Here is a 21,392-nt window from a genome sequence, read left to right on the forward strand (position 1 = left end):
GGAACTGTGATGCTGAATTCAGTGAGGGCAGGGACAGTGACTTAAGATGCGGGTCAGACACGCAGCTAAAAAAAATGTTGTCATTTAAGTGACTGGTAACTATATATAAAATATAATTATACAACTTAAATGAGAAATGGAAGGCTGTCCTGACAATGGTGGAAGATGATTTAGTCCCGGACGGTCCCCCAATCAAAAGGAAGAGAACTGGTTGTAAAAGAGCCCTCACACTGACTTTGAACAATTTTTAGACATTCCTTTACCCAGTTTGGACTCTCTGTTTAATACATTAATAGCATCTATATGGCAACAGTCGGAGGGCATAGAGGCTTGCCTCTCTTTCTCTATCAGCACCCTGTCAATTTATTGGCATGGAGCCCACGGTGTAGGGGATTATACAGGGGCATTACCTGCTGTGATTAGCAGTCCAAAACAGGTGACACAAAAGACACAAAATATTATGCCATCGAGCCAGGGGGTGGCCCAAGGGTCTGGGATAACCCATGCTATCAACAATTTGGACAATGGGCAGGTGGTATACACACAAGAGGCACGATTGCCAAAGGGGTGTTCAATTCACACATCTACCGTAAATAGACCTGCCATGGCACAACTGGATACCTGAGTACCATAGAGCTGCCCCCAGAATCAGCACCTTTAGCTGTAATTTTATTGGGAGTTCCACAAATCACACAAGGTTCAAAGGAATCCACACTGGATCTTATGCATAAGGTCACTCACTGGTGTGATACTATTGTTGTTAATGGTCAATACCTGTCTCCTCATATTATCATGGCCAGAAGAGTGGGATGGGTGGAACGCAGGGTCAGGAAAAATATTGAGGGGGGCTGTGTTATAGTCAACGTGAGACACCCTGCCCAAGCCAAAGCGCTCATTGAGTGTCAGTTTAGGAGAAGTTCCAAAACATCAATCAGGACGGTCCCCCTTCAGTATTTGTACCCTTCCAATTACCTCTTCCAGACCTTCCTAGGCAGCAGGCACTTAGGCCAGCTAAGCCTGCCCAGGGAAGTAATAGCAGATGTGTACTTCTCCTAACTAACAGATTCAAACCTTTGCTAAGCCCACAGGGGTTAGATGGCAATTAGTGACTATCACCAGCTCAGGCCGAGTCGCAGGGCCCAAGGTCCTTGGGCCTGGCTGGCACTTTATCTGTTTCACCCCCCAAGTCAGTTTCTGCTCCACCTTCTAAGCCAGCACCTATTACCCGTGGTCTTTCCTGTATGAAGATCCTGTTGTGCAATATTACAGGTCTACGGTCCAAAATAGATGACATGCTATGGCAGAGGTCCCTTTTATGTTGCCATTTAATTGCTTTACAGGAAAAATGGGATACTACTGAGAGCTTTTTTCTGGATTGCTTCACCTCGTTTTTTACGTGTGCAAATTATTCAACAGTGGGTACAGCCAAGGGGGCGTCTTCTTTTACTGGTCTCACTTGAACTAACATGCACAACTAGAATGGTAGATTGTTATTCACCTCATCTGTTAGCAAGGGAGCCGTTGTTCAAGAATCACCCCCCCCCCCCTGCTAGTTGTTAATTTTTATAATTCCTTTACTAGAAGTTTTGAGATCAAGCATTTAGTAGCCTTAGAGGGGTTTCTTGAACATTATGGGGAGAGGAAACACTCTTACTATGAGGTCATAATTTTAGGTGATTTTAATACTCATCAATGTCGCCTTAGTTATACTTCCACAAAGGGCCATGCAGATTTCTCATCACTGGCCACACATTTTGAGCACTCAAAATAAGGCACTCACATAGAAGAGCTCCTTTCAGCTAATAACCCGTGCTGCTTAGAGCAAACGGGAACAAACCCTCATGTCCCTACCTATATAGTTAGGGGTGGCTCCAGTATCATTGATTTGATAATGCTCTCTACACTGTGGGTTCCTGCAGCCCACAAGCTGAGGGTTTCCTGGGGCAGCGATAGCGATCACAATCCTGTTATGCTTGAATTGGCTTACTCATCTGCTCTACATGGAGGGGAGGGCAGTAGCATTCCAAATTCTGTCATCAGCACTAAAGACCAAACGAATAGACGGAAGTGGGAGAAGGTGATACCGGACACCTTCCTTGACAATTTGTATGTTGAGTGCTAAGCAGAGATTGCTCTATGTATGGATACTAGAATGCAGGCCAGAGTTGTTCTAGATGCTTTTGACACGCTAACTAAGCAGATTGCCAATAGTTTAACCAGTACGAGCAGATCTAAAGGTGCCATGGAAAAGAGGGGGTTTGACAGTACCTGCTCTAATGCCCATAGAAACTTATTGTTGGCACTAAAACAAGTTCCGAGGGATGAGGCTGAGGTTAGGACTTGTAGGAGGGCCTATAAATTTGCAACCCAACAGAGGAAGAAGTTCATTAGGGGACAGGTTTGGGAGGCTTTTGGGCAGGATAGTGTACTGTCAGATAGCACAAAGTTTTAGGCTGTTGTCAACAGTCCCATTTTTTCTGATACAGCTAATTCCAGTACAGATTGTGCTATAGCCGCAGAGCAATGGGTTCAGCACTTCGAAGGACTGTATAGTGGCGACGATTCAGACGGGCCTGAAGTACAATGGGACTCCAGGTCAGTTAGCGCACCGCAGCACATTAGCACAGATGAGGTACACAAAGCTATACTGGCCACAGCCGATGGGAAATCGTCAGGTCCGGATGGGGTTCCATCGAACTGTATAAGGCTGACCCTCGAGTCTGGGCCAGGATATTGGCACAGGTTTTTAACGCGTTCTGCATATGTGAATTCCCCTCCTCTTGCGCCAAGGCTGTTATCGTACCTATTTTTAAAAAGGGATTAAGGGACGATCATGCATATTACTGATCGATTTTCCTCTTAGACTTGGCTGCCAAAATCATGAGGAAAGTGATTTTGGCCCGTCTAACCTTTTGGTTAGATAATTTTAATGTTATCTCTGATCTACAGTATGGTTTCAGGGAAGGCGAAGGGACGCTTAATCAATGCATCAACCTTCACCTAGTGGTCGGGAAATACACATTAGCAAACAAGGGTTCCCTTCACATGGCCTTCATGGGCCTAACATCAGTGTTGGACTATATTAACAGATCCAATCTGTGGTTGATTCTTCAGGATCTGGGTCTGAATACAGACCTTGTGGCCTTTCTACACTTTGCCCATAACAATACTACTGCAGCGGTGAGATTCAATAAGAATGGAGGTGTTTCGGACTCCTGGGAAGTCAGGCGAGGGGTCCGGCAGTGGTGCATTTTGGCACCCCTGCTGTTTACGCTTTACAAGAATAAGCTAGGGGACCTTCTCTCATCTAGTAGAAAAGATATTCCGAGAGCTGGTTCTAAACTGATCCCTGCACTCCTATACGCAGACGATGCAGTGTTGTTTGCCAAGACTGCTGTAGGTCTGCAAAAACATTTAAATGTTTTTATCGATTTTATGGATTTACTTGATCTTGCCACTAACGTTTTGAAATCCCACACTATGACGATAGGTACTCAGAAGGCTGCTAGGTGCAAGTTCTTTTGTAGGTTACCCGGGGCTGCTGTTTGATGTCCGAAGCACTTGGGCTGCGCAAAGAACACACAATAACAATGTTCTGGCAAGAGAAGTAGGAGCAACCATGGACTTTGCAAAAAGATTGGAGTCAAAGCCTGAGCCCGCCCTGCTAAAGGTGTACAGAGAAAAACGTGTCCCTATTAACAAGTATGGATGTGATGTATGGGGATATAAAGACATGAGGGGCATCCAGGGGGCAGAAAACAAATGTATGCGTAGGCTTCATGCCAGCACTCCAGCTTTTATCCTGCATGAGGAGCTTGGCATGGGGTACATCTCTGACCTTATTGATGAGGCACCCCTACTGTGCTGGCTGAGAATTTGGTCTAGCCCAGCCACCACTCTAAACCAACTTGTCCTAGCGGACTGTACTCCACTTGAGGGGGCCCTATTTATCCCCTGGTTAAAGTACATTATGGAGCAAATGAGGTGGCTAGGTTGCCCTGACCTGTATACCAACCCCAGGCCTTTAGGCCCAGCAACCATTAGGATGATCAAACTACTGTTATTGGCTAAGCAGTAGGGGATAAGGGAGGGCAAGGAATTAGTTAAACCCAAGGTGAGAAAGTATGCCACACTGAGTCTGAGCGCACAGGTGCAGCCTTATTTGTCACTGGTCACTAACGTGCACCATCGCTTCGTGTTAACCAGATTCAGACTGAATCTGGTACACTGGCTATTAGCCTTTCCTAAAGGCTACACGAAGTCTGGTGCCCTAAACCAATGTCTTTGTGACAATTTCTCAGAACAAGACACTTTACATTTTACTTTGAAATTTATGACCCCCTGTGTAATAAATATTTTCTCCCGCTGCTTAGATCTGGCCAATTTGTTCAAGTAAGGCCTGCATTATTAAACCTACACATGCTTTCCTCCCCCATGGTTTGTTTTGGGCTTGCGAGTTTTTTTACAGGGGCCTTAAGACTCAGGAAGAGGATGTTTATGCAGTAGCTAGGCTGCACTTGTCTAATGCTTTTTGGGAAATATATGTGCCCTTTTTTGTGCTTGATATGGTGTGATTATGCAGTCCATTTACCAAGCTAATGCCATACCACTTTTGCACTTTATCTGTTGTATTTTATTTTTAGATCGGCTCTCGGTATCCGTTTTTAATGATGAGTTTTATATTTATCTGTTTGTATATATAGCCTGAGTTAAACCCATTCTTACATTTTTATATGTTTGCTTTTATGGCTTTTACTGGACGAATAAAGTATCTTTGACTTGACTTGAAAAATGCAAGGAAGTAAAACTAATCTGTAGAAAATGAATTGTTCTGATAAGAAAGCTTAGTTGGATAACCACTTCAAATGTCTATGTGTCTAACTGGAGGTTGTAACCACACTAGCCCCAGATTCTACTGGGAAAGGGAACTAGAGGCAAAATAGGGCGATAGGAGCTGGACAGCTTCCAACATAAACTGTTATACACAAATAGGGCCGCTCCCATCAGAATGACCTAAATGGTGCTCAGGAGTGTTATGTGTATGTGAGTGTAGACATCTCACAAAAAGTTTAGGACTGGCCTAACACACCACCTGGTGTCATGCTTCATCATTGGCCGTCCTCGCCCTCTAAAAACTTGGTTTGATAGAGGGCAGGCATAAATCTGATGACAGGGATGCACTTCTAACTAAGTGGGGACCCAAAGTGAGTGAGTGAAATTAAAAACCATTTCAGTTACCTCACTTAATTTTAATGAACTAGGTGACTGTATGGTGTCTAAAAACAAGTGAGTGGCGAAATGGAGAAGGTTATTAACCCCTCGCTGTGTAGAGTTGGGTCGACATGTTTCTGCATAGTGTCAACAGTGGTACATGGCATTCATCAGGACCTTAATCTATTTTATAAAGATCTCCACTCTTACCAACAATATGTTTAGAGAACCAACGGTGGGGTGACCTTTGTCACTTTCCACTAATTGGGGGTCTTTAGTACCCTGTGAAAAAAAGGAAAAAGAAACACACCAAACAACCATCAGAAATTTTGGTCATTCATGTAAAGGCAAAAACCACTCCACACATTTTAAGCGCGCGTGGTTAGGTGTGTAACACGTGTCTGTCATACGTGAACACACAAGTAAGATACCAAGAGGGAGAAATAACTCCCACGTCTTACCCAAAGTCTTCACCCTACGTGCTTCATGGGGGGTGGAGTAAGGGGAAAGCCCCTGTAGTCAAACCCTAGAAAGATAAGCACAGGTAGCCAAAATGAGAAGCAAAAAATTAAAAAGTACGTAAACGAAGAGTTTTGGCCCTGTTAACACTGGCTTCATTTTCAAAACTAGGGGGCCGATTCACAGAACTAACTTAAGACAAAATCCTAAACTTACTACTTTTGGTATTCACAGAAGTTAGGATTTTGTCTTAAGTTTGCCTTAAGACAAACTTAAGACAGACTTAAGACAGACTTAATACAAACTTAAGACAGACTTAAGACAGACTTAAGACAATCTTAAGACAGACTTAAGACAGACTTAAGACAGACTTAAGACAAACTTAAGACAAAATCCTAACTTAAGTCTGTCTTAAGTCTGTCTTAAGTCTGTCTTAAGTCTGTCTTAAGTTTGTCTTAAGACTGTCTTAAGTCTGTCTTAAGTCTGTCTTAAGTTTGTCTTAAGTCTGTCTTAAGTCTGTCTTAAGTTTGTCTTAAGACAAATTTAAGACAAAATCCTAACTTCTGTGAATACCAAAAGTAGTAAGTTTAGGATTTTGTCTTAAGTTAGTTCTGTGAATCGGGCCCAAAATTTGGCCCTCATTATGATGTAGGTGGGACCGCCACTGACAGTCCGTGGGTGGCGGACCCACGACATGTAGGGCAGTGGTATGACTGCCAGATTACAATACCGACGGTTGGAGCGTAGTGGTAGGGGGCAAGACCGCTGCCTCTGACAGGCGGTGGGACACTAATCCCTACAGTGGTGGCAATGCCTGCGCCATCAGAGGGATTAGGATGTGCCTTTACGACTGCCTGTTCATGGTGGTCCCACGGCTATGAAAAGGCACATGTTGCCTGGCACACAGTGCATGGATGTTTAAAAATGCCTTTTTCTACTGCTGCTTGTGCTGCAGCCCTTTTCCAGGCCACAGCAGAAGCCACAAAAGAAAAGGGCATTTTACGACCACCTCCTCAGCGGTTGTATCGTGATAAGGCAGTTGGGACTGCCGACTCTTTGTTGGATGGCCACCTGCCCGCAACGATGGCGGGCAGATGCTCATCTGACCACCATCGTAATGAGGATCTTTTTTGTTAGTATTGGAGAAGCTGCTGGGCTCTTGCCATTAAAAATCAAACACTGGCTAAAAGCAAAAATATTTTGTGGTCTCAAAAATCACACATGTCCATAGTAGTCTTTGCCATTGAAGGGAACTGCTTGGTGGGTGAAGCTGCTCCTTTTGAAAGGCTAAATGATGTCACTTAGAGTGAAGTTAGCCAATAGCTGAAGTGGACTGACTCGCTGCCCCATGCTGTATGCTGTAACGCACTGAAGAAAAATGTGAATGACAAAATATCAGACCAATGGATAAAGAGAGCTGGCTGAAACCACCTGTGGTAAATATATTATACTTTAGTAAAATGAAATGGTCTTCACTCACACAAGACATAACAATGTTTTCAAAAGAGGTATCTATTTAAGTATTATTTGTGAAAGACACTAGAATAATTCACCACCTAACCCAGTACTGAAATCGCAGACAGCTATGGCCTCCGGAGCGCGGGTTTCACGGTTCGAAACCTGCATTAGCGGCAGCTCAGCTCAGCATCTTGTGACTCTGGCCAATAGCTCACTTATTCTCCCCGATGGCCCGAGTGCCTGGATACCCGTAGGAGTGATAAGTTGCGCTCTACAAATCTGGAATTTATTATTATTATTATTATTATTATATGAAGTTACAATGTCATTTGAACTGGAAACAGCATTTACAACACAGACGGACCCACACGTTCTGGTAAAGGCAGTCAGCACTTTAGATTTAAAGTGGATGGGTGGGGAGATTGGAAGGATCGGGACGTGACTTGGCAAGTAGGGTCAGGGCCAGGTATTAGGGCTCAGGGCAGGGGGTTTGGGATCATTTTTAGGGTTGGCGACAGGTTTTAGGGTTCAGGGCGGAGGGTCTAGGTAGTTTTTAGGGTTGGGAGCAGGGTTGTTTATTGGGCTTGGGCTTTAGTACTGAGGGCGGGGGGATTGGGGTGAGATCTTTACCATGCATATGCCTTTACCAATCATGCCTTTACAACAAAATTTGTTGTAAAGGCATGCGTAAAGTGGGTTGACCCACTGTTCTATGCAGTATGCTATGGCAGAAGGATTCAAAATCTGAATGGCAAATTGACAGACCAATGGATGAAGGTTGCTGTCAAAATGCTTCTCTTTACATTTATTTTATGTATATTCATTAAATATACAACACGATTCGGTGTATAAGTGCTTACTGGGCTTTCAAAAGTTATATTTTTAGTAATGCATGGACTGTATGAAACAGCAAACCTTTTTTTAATAGGTTTCCATGTAAAAGATATATTCCACAAATACTAACACATCCCTACAGTACCTTTCAAAAAGAATAACTCTTTGCCATAATGAGCCTTGAAATGTTTTTTATCAATTAAGGTCTATATTGGCTCCAAACCAGCCTTTACATTTGCTGAATAACCATCGGCACACATTACCATTTCTTTCAGTTTGCACTGGCAGGTGCCCTGGAGGGAAGGTGTGTTTCTTCTGTAACTGTCGGTCTCTCCTCCTGCTTCATAGTACAGTTCCATTTCAGCATGAGGCAAACTTGTTGTCAACATTAACCGTTCAGGAACACTTGGTTTTTCACAATAAATATGGGAAATGTTGTCGATAAAAATAAATAAGCTTTCGAACGTCATTCCCAATCGATCCCACCCCCTTCAACCTCTGGATGCACAGTGATGCTCAACTTGGGAGAGGGTTTCCTTACCATTGCTGTGGTACTCCAGCTCATCTCTTTTTGTGTAATTCAAGGCCTCCATCATTTCTCTGCTCAGGTGGCTGGATTCATCAGAGACTGTGGCCATCCAGACAGCAAGGTTAGTCGTGAGGATGAGCATCAGGCCGCATCTGTGTGCGATACAAGGTAAGTGAGGGTAGCATATGTTTGCCCGTACAGTCAGCTGGTCTTACAGAATGCTGTTAATAATTAACGTGAACTATTTTTAGTTTGGTGCCCTCGGTTTGTACTGTTAATACATTTCAAGAAAGGGTGTTTGCAATGTTTTTGATTTTTGTATTCCATAAAATCCACAACTGTAGTTCTAAGCATAAAGCAAGGAGGCAAGGCAGCTGTGCTTATCTCTCAGTGGGAAAGGGAGTGGATGAGGTGGCCTCGAGAAGAAGGGAGTATGTTGGTTGGTTGTTGGTAGAGTTTTGAAGGTTTGTGTGAATGCTGTTGGAATACCACAGTGGACCACAACTACCCATCAATCCCACCTGATCATTTAATGTGGCTTTTATGCATCACAAAAGATAGAGTTCAAGTTTTAAGCGTGATTCATGTAGGCCATAGTGAGAATCCTAGTGCAAACCGTGCTTCACCAACGATTAGTGCCAGGAGTAATAGAGCAAGACAATTTGCTAATATTTTGGGAAATATTTTCCAATCTGCAGTGAGAAAAGTAATGGGGTTGCAAGAGGAGATCATATTTGGGCCATCGTTGGTCTTCGGAAATACCACAACGCTAGCAAAGCTGTCCTCACTGTTGATTTCTCAAACCTTTCCCTAATTATAAACCTGGCGCTAGCTATACCTTATAGATTTTACTAAAATTATATTATATAAAATGATGTGCTTTCAGCCAGCCCTCATCATCCATTGGTCTGTTGGCAGTCGCATTCTTCTTCCGCTCGCTACAGTATAGAGCATGTGGCAATTGGTCAGCCCATTCCAGTCATTTGGTAACTTCTCTGTGAGTGACGGCATTCTGATCTTTCAAAATGACGCATCCTCACACAAAGGTGTTTGCTTAATGCTAGAGGCTACTATGGAAATATGTGGTTTTTGAGACCCAAAATATTTTTCTTTTAGCCATTTTTTGTTAATTGGCTAGTGCCTCCCTAGTTCTTACAACAATAAAGTTTTGCAAAATGACAACAAGCATTGGCAAAGCCAGAAGGCTGCGCGCCAATGCCAGATCTGTTGACTTTGCAAATTCTTGTTGGGTCTGGCATTAGGCAAGACCTTTTGTTTTTAATAAAAAAAAAATGCAATGCATACTTACTTACAGGAACTTCCAGTCTGCCCTCTTTATCCATTGGTTTGCTTTCGTGTCATACACATTTTGCTTTCACCCACTACACTTTACAGCGTGGGGCTCAGGGTTAGCCAACTTAAGCTAATGGCTTGCCTTATTGAGTGATAGAATTTTGCTCTTGCACAATGTGCACATTTTCACAATACCTAGTCCCATTCATTGTCTGGGTCTACTGGTGCGATGTTCTTTTATATAAAATATGTACATATATTTTGGATTATAGACAATACTTATTTTCTTACAATGTGTGCCTTCGTTAAAAAAACACACATTCACGAACAAAAGTTCAGCAGCCAATGCCATACCTACTGGCTTTTCCAGTGATTGTTTTTAGATGGCTTCCTAGAAATTGCAGCTTAGTACTCCAGGCAGGGTCAGCTAAAGGGCGAGTCACTAGAGGACCCAGGCCTACATGGAGACATGCTAGATGTTATGTAGTGTATGGGCCTAGGAGGCTTGTTTCCAGTCCAGGGAGGACCTGGCCTGGCAGTTCAGGCTGGACTGTTCCCATTGGGTGCAGGGTTAAGACTGATTTGCATATGGCTGGGTCCAAACTGGAATGGCATGGTGAGCAAAAAAATGATGGATTTAGGCCCAGATCTCTGTACTGGGGTGAATGTATGACATTGTTCTGCATTCTGTCCATCAATTGTTCTTTTTGCATTTGTCACCCAGAGTGGGACGGGTATGCCCAGACGTGGGTGCCGTGCTCTCCATGCCACTGGAATCAAGCTATCCTGGCTGATGAGGGCTGAAAGCACGAAACTGGTTCTAGGAGGCTTGTTTCCAGTCCAGGGAGAACCTGGCCTGGCAGTTCGGGCTGGACTGTTCCCATTAGGCGCAGGGTCAAGACTGATTTGCATATGGCTGGGTCCAAACTGGAATGGCATGGTGAGCAAAACAATTATGGATTAGGCCCAGATCTCTTTCCTGGGGTGAATGTATGACATTGTTCTGCATTCTGTCCATCAATTGTTCTTTTTGCATGTGTCTAAAGAGAGGTCCTCTGCCACTATTAAAGTGAATATGCTGTATGGGGGACTTTTACCCAAAAAAACATTTGTTTGTCAAGTTGACAAACAAATACTTTTTTTTGTGAAAGCGCCCCGTGAAAGTGCGCATGGCGCGCTGAATGTTGTAGGAAAGCATGTAGTGCCTGCAGTAGGAGAAACCATTTAAGAAAATAGTGCTTACAGAGTAAATAAAACATACAGTGTAACAACCGAAGTAAAAGGGCCAGTCCTCATGGGAGGTTACAAATGAAGACAAGGCGGTACTAAGGAGGGACTAACAAGCGTATTAACGAATCAGAAGCCAGCATTTACGAAGGACAATGACACAACAAGCCAATGACAAATATGGGTGGAGAGTGGGCGGGGCTTCAAGACCATACTCCAATACAGTGTGGCTTGCAGAGCAGCGAATGCGCTGCCCAGGCTCGACCTAAAAATGGTAGAAGGAAAGCACTTAGAAATGTTTTCCATGTAATGTGCTCTATAAGTGTTTTTGATCTGATTTCAAAGGCCATATGTTCACTAAATTCACTGCCCCTTACACCACTTCCCCTGGAGACTGCCCCCTCCTTTGTGAAGGCACAGTCATACATTTGATAAAAATAGAAAAACAATCATGCCTTGGCTACAGTTATCTTTGCAAACTGGGGAAAGTCCACTATGCATTGTTACGTTTTTTAAATTCTCACCTATATTTCCTATTATCTTCACCTAAGGTAGCACAGAGAGTGTTAAAATACAAACAATCATGCTGTCCCACTAATTCTACACAGCAATATACTGTACACATCTAACAAAAGAAAAAGTCCTGTGTCTTTTTCTGATATGGTTTAAAACAGGGATCTCCAGCCTTTTCTGTAGTGAGAGCTACTTCTGATCAGTCAAAATCATCTAGAGTTACTGAAGGCCAAGCAACTTGGACATTGTTTCCAGACACCCCAACTCCCATTTTCATTGACTTTAAGCCTAATGTCCATAGAGCCAGATACTATGGTTTGAACAAAATACTTTGCCTAGGGGCACTATGACAGGGCTGCCATGTGTGTCAGCTGGAGCGTGGTCGTTAGGGGGGTATGAACATGTGTGCGTATAAATGGTATATATACATATAGTGACTGAGAGCCTGTGTCAAATGTACGTGCAGCACAGGACATACCTTTCGCCAGATGTAACATCCTTACATGTATAACACAAACATACATACATTTTTTTAAATGGGAGATCTGTGAAGTGCCGAAAGATTTTCAGCAAAAATGTTATGATATGGAATATTTTCCAGCTCTTTAAATTTCTCTTATTTAAAAATGGCTATGTTTTCAGTTATACTTATAGCACAGTGCCTGCTGTTTGTAAATGCAACACTTTGAAATTGGAGAACATTAAAATGAAGAGTTAACTTAATCATTAAGGTAACTTTTCATTTTCACCCATTTAAAATCATTCAGAAACATCATTTTGTTCCCAGCTCCAATATTGAGTTGACAATTAAGTATTTTAAGAGTTAAATACCTCAGTGCTTCAGTTGTTCACCTCTGTGCCTCAGACCCAACTTGGATCATAAATCTGACTGTGCACTGCTCATTACCAGGCCCTGCTATCTGCAGCCTGAAGATAATAATGTAAAATAAACACAGCCTTCCCTTAACCTTAAAAGGAAAATATGACATTGTGCCTAATTAACACGCATTTGCAACGCAATTGGTCTCCCATTTGGAAGAGTTTAAACTATTGGCATTGTAAATGCCAATGCTTTTTATTTATGTGTTTTGAAAACCTGCAAGTAATCTGTAAACACACACATAAATACAAGGTATTTTCATTTAATGTGCAAATAGCTTAAACTCTTGCAAATAACTTATTGCATTCCAAATGCTTGTTTTAATAGTTATAAGAAAGAAATTATGATGGTTTCTAAATTTCAAAGTGTGGTGCACAGTGATTAACTCCTCCTATTTTGACGAGATACCACCACCAGGGACCACTGATGATACTCAGGTAGCTGACTGATGGAGTGTGCAATTGAAGTTAAACTCTGTCCATAATGCCCACCAACACTTTCAACGAAAAAGCGCAGGTAAGATGGCACAATGGGGTGGGGGATTAGAGGTGCTGAGGGCACTAGGTAGTACAAGTGAATATCGAAGTGGGATGTCCCTGGGGGTAGCAATGTTGTACAAGTGTGGTAGATGTAGTACTTTTATTGTGAAAGTACTTGGCATAACGGGCAATGTGCACGGGTGCGGGTGTCATGTACCAGGAGGCAGAACGGTCTTTGTGCTATGATTGTTGTGGATAGAGTGTGAACAAGGATGCATTGACCCCATAGGGCGGCTGCTGCGTGTGGGAGGAAGCTTAGCACTGCTGCAAGAGTCAAACCTGCAAGCATCAGAGTTGCCCCCCTCCCTTTTGGGTATATGTCTGTGTGGGGCAAAAGGGGAGCAAATGTCAAGTCATATGGGGCAGCTGTGCTTCTGCACCAAGGTGGCAGAAGTCCCTATTGAGCCTGGTGCATGGATTTCAATGACAGCAGCCTTAGGGAGCAGAGCAAAAGGGGTCCAATTACATTTACAGCGTGGCACGTGGCCCCTCCCTTCCCTGGTACAATATATACCGCTTGGTAATGGCCCTGTGATTAGGGGTGTGGGGGTGGTGGCTGCGGGATCGGGGTTTGTAGGATGCCAAGGCAGATAGTGGTGCAAGGTTTCGGGTTTTAAGCCACAGAGCCGTTTTTTTCTGTGGGGAATATGCTTCTTGACAGGGGCGCGGACGTAGGGGCATACGTGACTGTATGAAGTGTATTATTAAAGTCCCTTTACGTAGCTAGGTTTTGTGGTGCTTTTCCCAGTACGTTTAAGTCTTATTAGGTGCACAATAAAAATGCACAGGGGTTGGGTGTGTAGTCTGTGGGTTTTAGGATTCTCACTCATAACGCGCACATGTGGGATGTCGCACTCATTTCTTCATGCAGCAGAGACGTGACACATTGAAACTGGTCCTAGGATGCTTGTTTTCAGCTCTGGGAAGACCTGGCTTGGCAGTTTGGGCTGGACTGTTCCCATGAGGCAAGACTGATTTGCATATAGCTGGGTCTGAACTGAGGTGGCGAAGTGAGCTAAAAAACGATGGTGGATTCAACCCAGATCTGTGACTGGATGTGAGTGTCGGAAAAGTTTCAGCGCTCCGTCCATCATCTCCTTGTGTTTTCTTGGTACAGTAACCTATGCCATGAGTGTACTGTGAAACAAAGAGACCTTACCAGCCTTCGCGCAGGTGAAGTGCTGCTGCATCCTGTTCAAGTGAGTCCACGCGTCCTGCGCCTCTGTGCAGTCGTCATTGCTCAAGGGCAGCGTCCCGCCATTGTTAAACAAAAACTAAAGTGATAGAGCGCAGTGCGCGCGGATAATACAAAAACGAGAACCACCCGCCGTTGCTCAAGGGCAGCGTCTCATGAGTTGTGTGGCAGCGGCAGGCGCCATTGTTAAACAAAAATTAAACTAAAAGTGCACATGGCACGCAGAAAATACAAGTGAAATTGTTTTATTATAGTAAATAAAGTGGGCGCCATGATAATGCGCAGAGCCGGTGCATGAAACTGACTGGAATTATGCCTATCCTGTCCTTTTGTACCAGGCTAGTGATGTTGACAGCAGGCCAGCCCTTAGACGGGGCACTGGGAGGGCCGGGTTTGGTGATTTAAAAAAAAGCAATAATGATCAAATGGGTGCCGTTCTACAACATCTTGCTAGGCGCCCGTGCATATTAAATTAAGCGGGCGCAGTGATCAAGCACGAAGCCTGTGCATATTAAAATTAATTAAGTGGGCACCATGATAATGTGCGGCGCCCGTGCATCTTAAAGTAAAGAGGGTGCGTTCTGAAAGAAAATCAATTTTGGACTTACACATGGCCCCTCGCGCCGTTTGCTACTTGTTCTGAGCGTTTGTGAAAGAAAGCTGCGTTAAAAATAGAAAAATGGTTATGGGAGAGCATGTCCTGCCTGCAACAGCTGTAGGGGAAAGTCCTTTAAGAAAATAGTGCTCACAATCTGTAATTAAAACATCCCGAGTAAGAACACAAGTAAAAGGGTCAGTCATCATGGAAGGTTACAGAAGTTGAAAAAGCGGTACTAAGAAGGGCCTACTAAGCCTATTGACGAGTCAAAAGCAGTCATTTAGAAAGGACAGTAATTGGAGCCAATTGAAAAGATGGGTGGAAAATGGGCAGAACTTCAAGTCCCTACCTGAATACAGCATGTCTCGAAGAGACAGCGCAAGTGCTGCCTAGGTAGGACCTAAAAATTAACTGAAGGCTGTGAGCTACTTTGAAGGTGTCTTACCAGGCATCAAATTCTACTTTGCCTTCAGTTTATTTCTGCCACAAATGTACACCCACCTGGTTGTTTCTGTTATATTAACACTAAAATTATTTGTTCTTACAAACACACACACACATATCCTGAGTTTTTTCCTACCAGTTGCTGTGGGTTGTCATCTGTTTACCACAGTACTGTAGGAACATTAACTGTTAAGCCCATCTTACCAGCTAAGCCTACAGACAATGTGTATCCTTAACATGTTAAGGCACCTCATGCACAACATATATCAACTCTGAGTGTATTTTAAGGCAGGCTAGATGATGGTATCATACTGGAAATCAAGCTTAGATGGTTAACGCGCTTGCTACAGAGAGCTGTTTCAAAAAAGATGTTCACAAGGTAGACTCTGCAGGGCATGTGTTTGAAAGCTCAAAATATAGTTCAGTGTGTCCCATCATTTTTTTCAGAAGCCTTTTTCCAACCTGCAGGTCACAACTTCTTATTCGGGTACATACATCAGTGCACTATATGCTGCTACAAATATTTACATGTTACCAGTAAAGAATATGTAAAGGTTTGCATGTCTAACCAAAATGTTAATCTTTCCAACTCACAGAATGTGTGCTATTCCATTAGGTAGTAATTTACACGTATTATTGAGACTCCACAGTCATCTTGCAGTCATATGGGAGATTACGTGAACTGAATAATCATGTTAGATCGCGCTGAAAATGTATCTACGTTTCTTTGCTTTCACTGAATACAGGGTGATATCTTTCAACGTTCAAGGCTTCTGCTGTTCCTTGGGTTGCTTTTATTATAACACAGATTTACTTCCAAAAATCTGACTTTTCTTTTGCAAAGCTGGCTGCTTGCCTTTTTTTTTGTTTCCTCGGATGGTTTGCTCAATTCCGAAAGAAGTGGCAGCAGGCCCAGCTGTGCAGACCTCTGGACACCTACTGGGAGAAAATATCTCCTCACAAAAGGCAGTACTGATTACCTGTAATGTAACAGATGCTGACCCATTCATTATTTTATTTTAGGAATCTCTGTAGCCTGAAGAACTGAATAATAGAGATCCAGAGACAGAGTGAGGATGATGCAAAGTGCGCCCAGCTGAGAGCCAGTTGTGGCACTGGCAACACCATTTACTGTTTAGGAGCAGGTAGCCTCATTTTCTCTGTCTCTCTGCGTGAGATGGGGTGACCCGGAACTGCAGCGTGGCTCACCTCGCCCTCCAAAGAAGATATTCCAGCCGTTCGCCTGGTTTTATTTTTAACCTGCTGTGAAGTCTGAGTGCCAGGAGCGGCATGCGCATCCCCTGATAGATCTTGGGCGCAGGGAAAAGGTAGGCTGCTGACGTGCACAGCTTACAGGGATGTGCTATGCTTTCATTTTTGGTTGACAAAGGACACAAACGAGTGTCCTAGGCACTTTGTGAATACCCACAGCCTGACATAGCATGCTCGAGGCTTGAGAAGCCAGGGAAAGGGTACCTTGTCTGTTGTGTGGAAAATAGCTATCTGCCCAGGTAAGTCTCTGTGGGGTATCACACTTGCCTTTGTAGTTCTGGTCTATGAACCACTTTAGTTCGGTGCTGTCAAAGATCTATTATCTACAATACATCACAAAGACTAGGCTTTAGGTCAGCCCCTTGACCATGACTGAATTGATTTATTACGTATCTCACTTCAAAGCTCCTGATTCAATGGCTTCCTCCCAATTCTTGCTTTTGTCCCACCCCCTGAGCAGGCTCGGATTGGGAAGGTGGGCAATCGGGCATTGGTTGATGGACCGGTTCCCCAGGGTCACCTGTGGGCCAGTTTGGGGCCTCTGTAAACCGGCCCAAGAGACTGAATTTATTTCCCAGTCGCCGCAAGGCTACTTTAATGTGGCACCAGTATCTTGGTCACTCCCCTGCCGCACTGTAAATTGAGGCGGGCGCATGGTGTTGCTTTAGCCTTTGGGGCATTCTCACTTTGGTGCCCTGCCTCGCGTGCACTTCTAGAAGCAGTATTGTGCCATGCCGGGCCATCACTTTTAGGCCATGGAGGGTGGGGGGGGGGGGGTGCAGCGAGGGTGGGTTGTATGCAGGGGCCTCAGAGGGTGGAAGGTTTTATTTAGCCATTCTCACCTCCCCTTCCCCCACCTTGAGCAGCAGCAATGTGCTTTTTGACACCTCCCTTGCCAGGTAAATGCCCTGAGGCTATAATGGGCTGGGGAGGGGGTGAATAAGATAAGTGGCCTCCATAGTAGCCAGGTGTTGTGACCTCATCCCCAGTGTCTATGAGGACTTGCTGGGGGAGAGGAGAAGGTGGCATAAAATTGAGCGATGGTCAGAGTTGCAGACGTTGAAATTAGGTTCAAGTACCAGCGTCAGCTCAACATCCTGTGATTCTGGGCAAATCACTTAATCCCTATAACGAAAATGAATTTGATCTTGTGTAATGTAACTGGTGTTCATGTACATTGCTCCAATGACTTTGGGCTGAGTTCACACTATACAAAACTATAACAAAAAATAACCGGCCAGATTCCAATGAGACTAAACAGATGGTGATCCATGAAAGGGATGATCAGGGAATGTGGGCCTTTTTTTTTAAGTGCTCGGGCCTAATTGTGAGTTGTGACCCCAATCCGACCCTGACACTGAGCATAGCTTTGTTACCTCCATTTTGATTGGATGAGTTGTATTCCTCCATTGCTAACATAACAGATTTTTTTTTCCCTCCATATTTGAGCACTACATGTTAGCGCCTGGCTTTCCTTGCTCTTTCCTTTGGCCACCCTCTTCTTGCTTCCCACCAGTTCTCCCCCATCCCACATCTATGCTTGTCCGTTAGTCCCATACCCCTCCCCTCTCTCCCCATCCCCCAGTTCATTATCTTTTTTATTTTATGTTTTATTTGATGTAGTGTGATGTCCTGCATTTGCCCACTGCTGCTGTTTCCCTGCTTTCCATTACTCTCCCACCCGTCTCCTTTTTTCACATTTGTTTTGCAAGGGTTCGGCAGCTGGACACTATAAACAAGCCACTCGGTTCTGTGTGTTTACATGGCATCCCTGTGCATACTTTAAAAAATATTTTCTGCTCCAAAATGGCCCTCAGGTGTCTTGAAATGATAAAATAAGGATATAAAGTATAACAAAAAAAGTAATTGCAAGATGGCCGCTGTGTGTGAGCAGGCACGCATGCAGATGAATTTAAAGTATAACAAAAAAGACATTGCGAGATGGCCGCTTTGTGTGAGCAAGCATACATGCAGATGCACAGACGAACATCTGGAAATTATTTGTTATACTTTGGTAACAAAAGCATTTCAAGATGACTACCCCTGTTTGAACGTGCATGCCATATTAGAGCAGTTTTTGCAACTAAGTATGGCCATCCAAACAAGCACTGGCAAAGCTAGTAATTCTGATGCCCACATTTGAAAGGCGAATGTCATGATGAAATCTGTTGACTTCTATCTTGCGGACAAGCAGGAATTTTCCCTAGTGACTGTTTTGAAAACAACAAACATGAGGCATGCATCATCGCCTTCAATTGGTAAATGTGCTTTTATTAAAATGAATGTGCTACCATCCTAAATCCACAGGCCCAATACAAGTGGGCTGATAATCAGTCTGGTATCCAACCTTCCTTGGAATTACAGATACTGTGGGCTTCAGTAGTTCCAAGGGGGAGGATTACCTCTGTTTATAAAATAATTGGCAATAACATATGGTAATTGTGTTTCTGCACTGATTTTCATATTATTTCTAGGTCTCACCTACATACAGCATTAGATATCTGTTCTCAAAAGACCTATTGTGCACAATGTTAATACTGACAGAGGGCTTTGGATCAGTCCACTGCTTATCATTGGTGGCTTTCCTGTGAATATCATTAGCTTACTTTTTATTCACTGGCTTACCTTCCTCTTTAGGTCTCGCCTGACCCAGCGCATGCGCTGGTCTGGCGAGACTTATTGAAAGGGCTCCAAAAAGTGCTACCAGGCCAGCCTAGAGCTACAGTGCATGTGTGCGGGCGCGCGTGCCGCGCTTGACCGCGATTACTTACACTTTCGCGGCTGCTTTGATGTTTGATCGCGATCACTTTCGCGGCCGCACGGCCACTTGTTCTTCTTTCGTCTGTCTTACCTGCGTCCTGCCACCCATCACCAATTGTCTGCAGCCATAAATGAATACCCCAATAACTAGGCATACGCCTACCTCCTGTGGTCTCTTCCTGAGCTCCATTTATTTATGAGTACTACACCAAGCGAAAGCTCGTGACTTCAGTGGAAATAGTTGCTCTAACAACGGCCTTAAGTGTTGCAGCTGACCCCACCCTCCCATGCCTTCTTCCTAATGCGTGGTAACCTTACAGAATGTTCATGCCCTATATAGGTGTTCTGTGTGTGCCTATGTGGCTTCGTGGGTGCCCAGCTGTGTTTTGTGTGTATGTCTTTAGTCCTTGTTGTAGATGCGTTTATATAATGGTTCTTGCTTTAATGTGCTGATGCGGAAAGACACAGGCATGCACAAATGAGGTATCCTTTCTTAGCACATTAAACCCAGACTTATTAGCTTTGCCAATACGGTTATTCATAGTAGCTTTCATTCGCCACTTTTGATTGATTCAGCTCTTCCGTGTCCTCTCTAATCTGTGTACGCACAGATCCTGCATTCATAACAAGACTACGTTTGTGGGTCCTTTTGATGTAACTACATGCCCCCCCCCACCGCTTTTGTGTGATTGATGCTACTTCACACAAAGGCAGTGGCCAAATTGAGTTCTTGGTATGTTGGCTGTAAGCTGGCTAGAATGTGTAACTCGGTCATTATTTGCTAAACTTGAATGTGGAGGCACCCGCATGGACTATGGCACTTTAGAATGTAATTTATTCAGGTTGGTTTTGCAGCACGTGGCTTGACAAATTTGTATAGCTGGGGGTTAGTTATAGTGTTAACGTTTAGAAGGTATTCAGTAGAATGTCACGGATTTCTTAGTCACCAAGAAGCGTGTGTTAGTGCTTGTTGTTGAAGTTGGTTTCATCCAGCTGTTATATCGTGCTCTGACTAGGGACTCGTACTCCTGGTCGTTGGTAAACCCTTGCATAAATCGCTACCTCTCACAAGCCACAACAGAATTAAAGAAGAGTCAGTAGATCTGACTTGTGAAGAAGATGCCATGCACATGTATCCAAAGGCTACCCTGCACACAACTTTGTATTTGTACAGGCTTAATGCACGCTCCATGCACTGAATTAGATTGTAAAACTATCAATGGTGAAAGGGTGGGAATAAATGTTTTGAACGTGATGTCTTTAAATATGTTCATGTTGCAGTGCATTGGTGTGTGGTAGGGTTAGTATGCATAGGTTAGTGCAAATGTCACAAGCAGTGTAAAGGCTGGAGAAAACGTTACTACACGTATAGATAGCATAATATCTTGTCATATTTTCCATAGTATGACTTAGGAATTGTTTTATTGCTATTATATGCATAGTCTTGTATGGGTGCAGGCATCACCGTTATTCCTCTGATCAGTTTTCTTTCTAGTTGGGGAGAAAGTGGGGGTGGAGGGAGAGTTTCCCCAAAGTTCTGCATGAGCTAACACCCAGTTGTGGTTGTAATGGTGCCTCTTCAACCTCCCTGCTAAGAATATCGGAGCAGATTTTCTACAGCCAACCTTCAGACCAGAGCCTCTTCATTTGGGACATTATCTGTGAGACATGGGGACTCACTAAGTAAAGTGCTTAATGAAAAGGAGCAGGTTATCCGCTTAAAGAACTACTGCGTCCTTGCCTATCCATTCGGCCATGGTCTCAATAGCCTGAACAACAAGCATTGGCATAGCCAATAGGTCTCGCCTTTGGGACCTCATAAGTGTTTAGCCATGCAACAGTTGATTTTGTTGCACCAAGGATATTGTGCTGGATAACTAAACACTTATAAGGTCCCAAAGGCGAGACCTATTGGCTATGCCAATGCTTGTTTTATGTTTATCCTTCCACTGAGCATAGATTTTTTTAAACATTCTCTTAATTAGGTGACAAGTATCCTTTCACTTTTTTCTTTTGCCTTTAGTTCTCCAGTTGAATGCATATGTTATCTTGCGTTCTCCTACTCTCCCCTGTGTGCTTTTCCCCTTTCACAATCCCAACCTCTATGCTCTAGGTGTGATAGTTTCCGTAACCCCTCCTCTTCCTTTACAACTTTCTTTTTAATAACCTCCAGTCCATTG

At 43.7% G+C, this 21,392-nt stretch overlaps 1 protein-coding gene across 1 annotated transcript in view; it reads right to left on the reverse strand.

The window, feature by feature from the left end:
- Positions 1-21,392, reverse strand: part of LOC146810126 (proton channel OTOP2-like) — a 289,661-nt gene that overhangs the window by 79,735 nt on the left and 188,534 nt on the right. Inside the window, exon 5 of the mRNA XM_085617073.1 lies at positions 8,504-8,643. Coding sequence (XP_085473199.1) covers positions 8,504-8,643 — 140 coding nt within the window. The remainder of the gene's footprint in view (positions 1-8,503; positions 8,644-21,392) is intronic.

Source organism: Triturus cristatus, chromosome 7, assembly GCF_964204655.1.
Source record: "Triturus cristatus chromosome 7, aTriCri1.1, whole genome shotgun sequence".
NCBI lineage: Eukaryota > Metazoa > Chordata > Amphibia > Caudata > Salamandridae > Triturus > Triturus cristatus.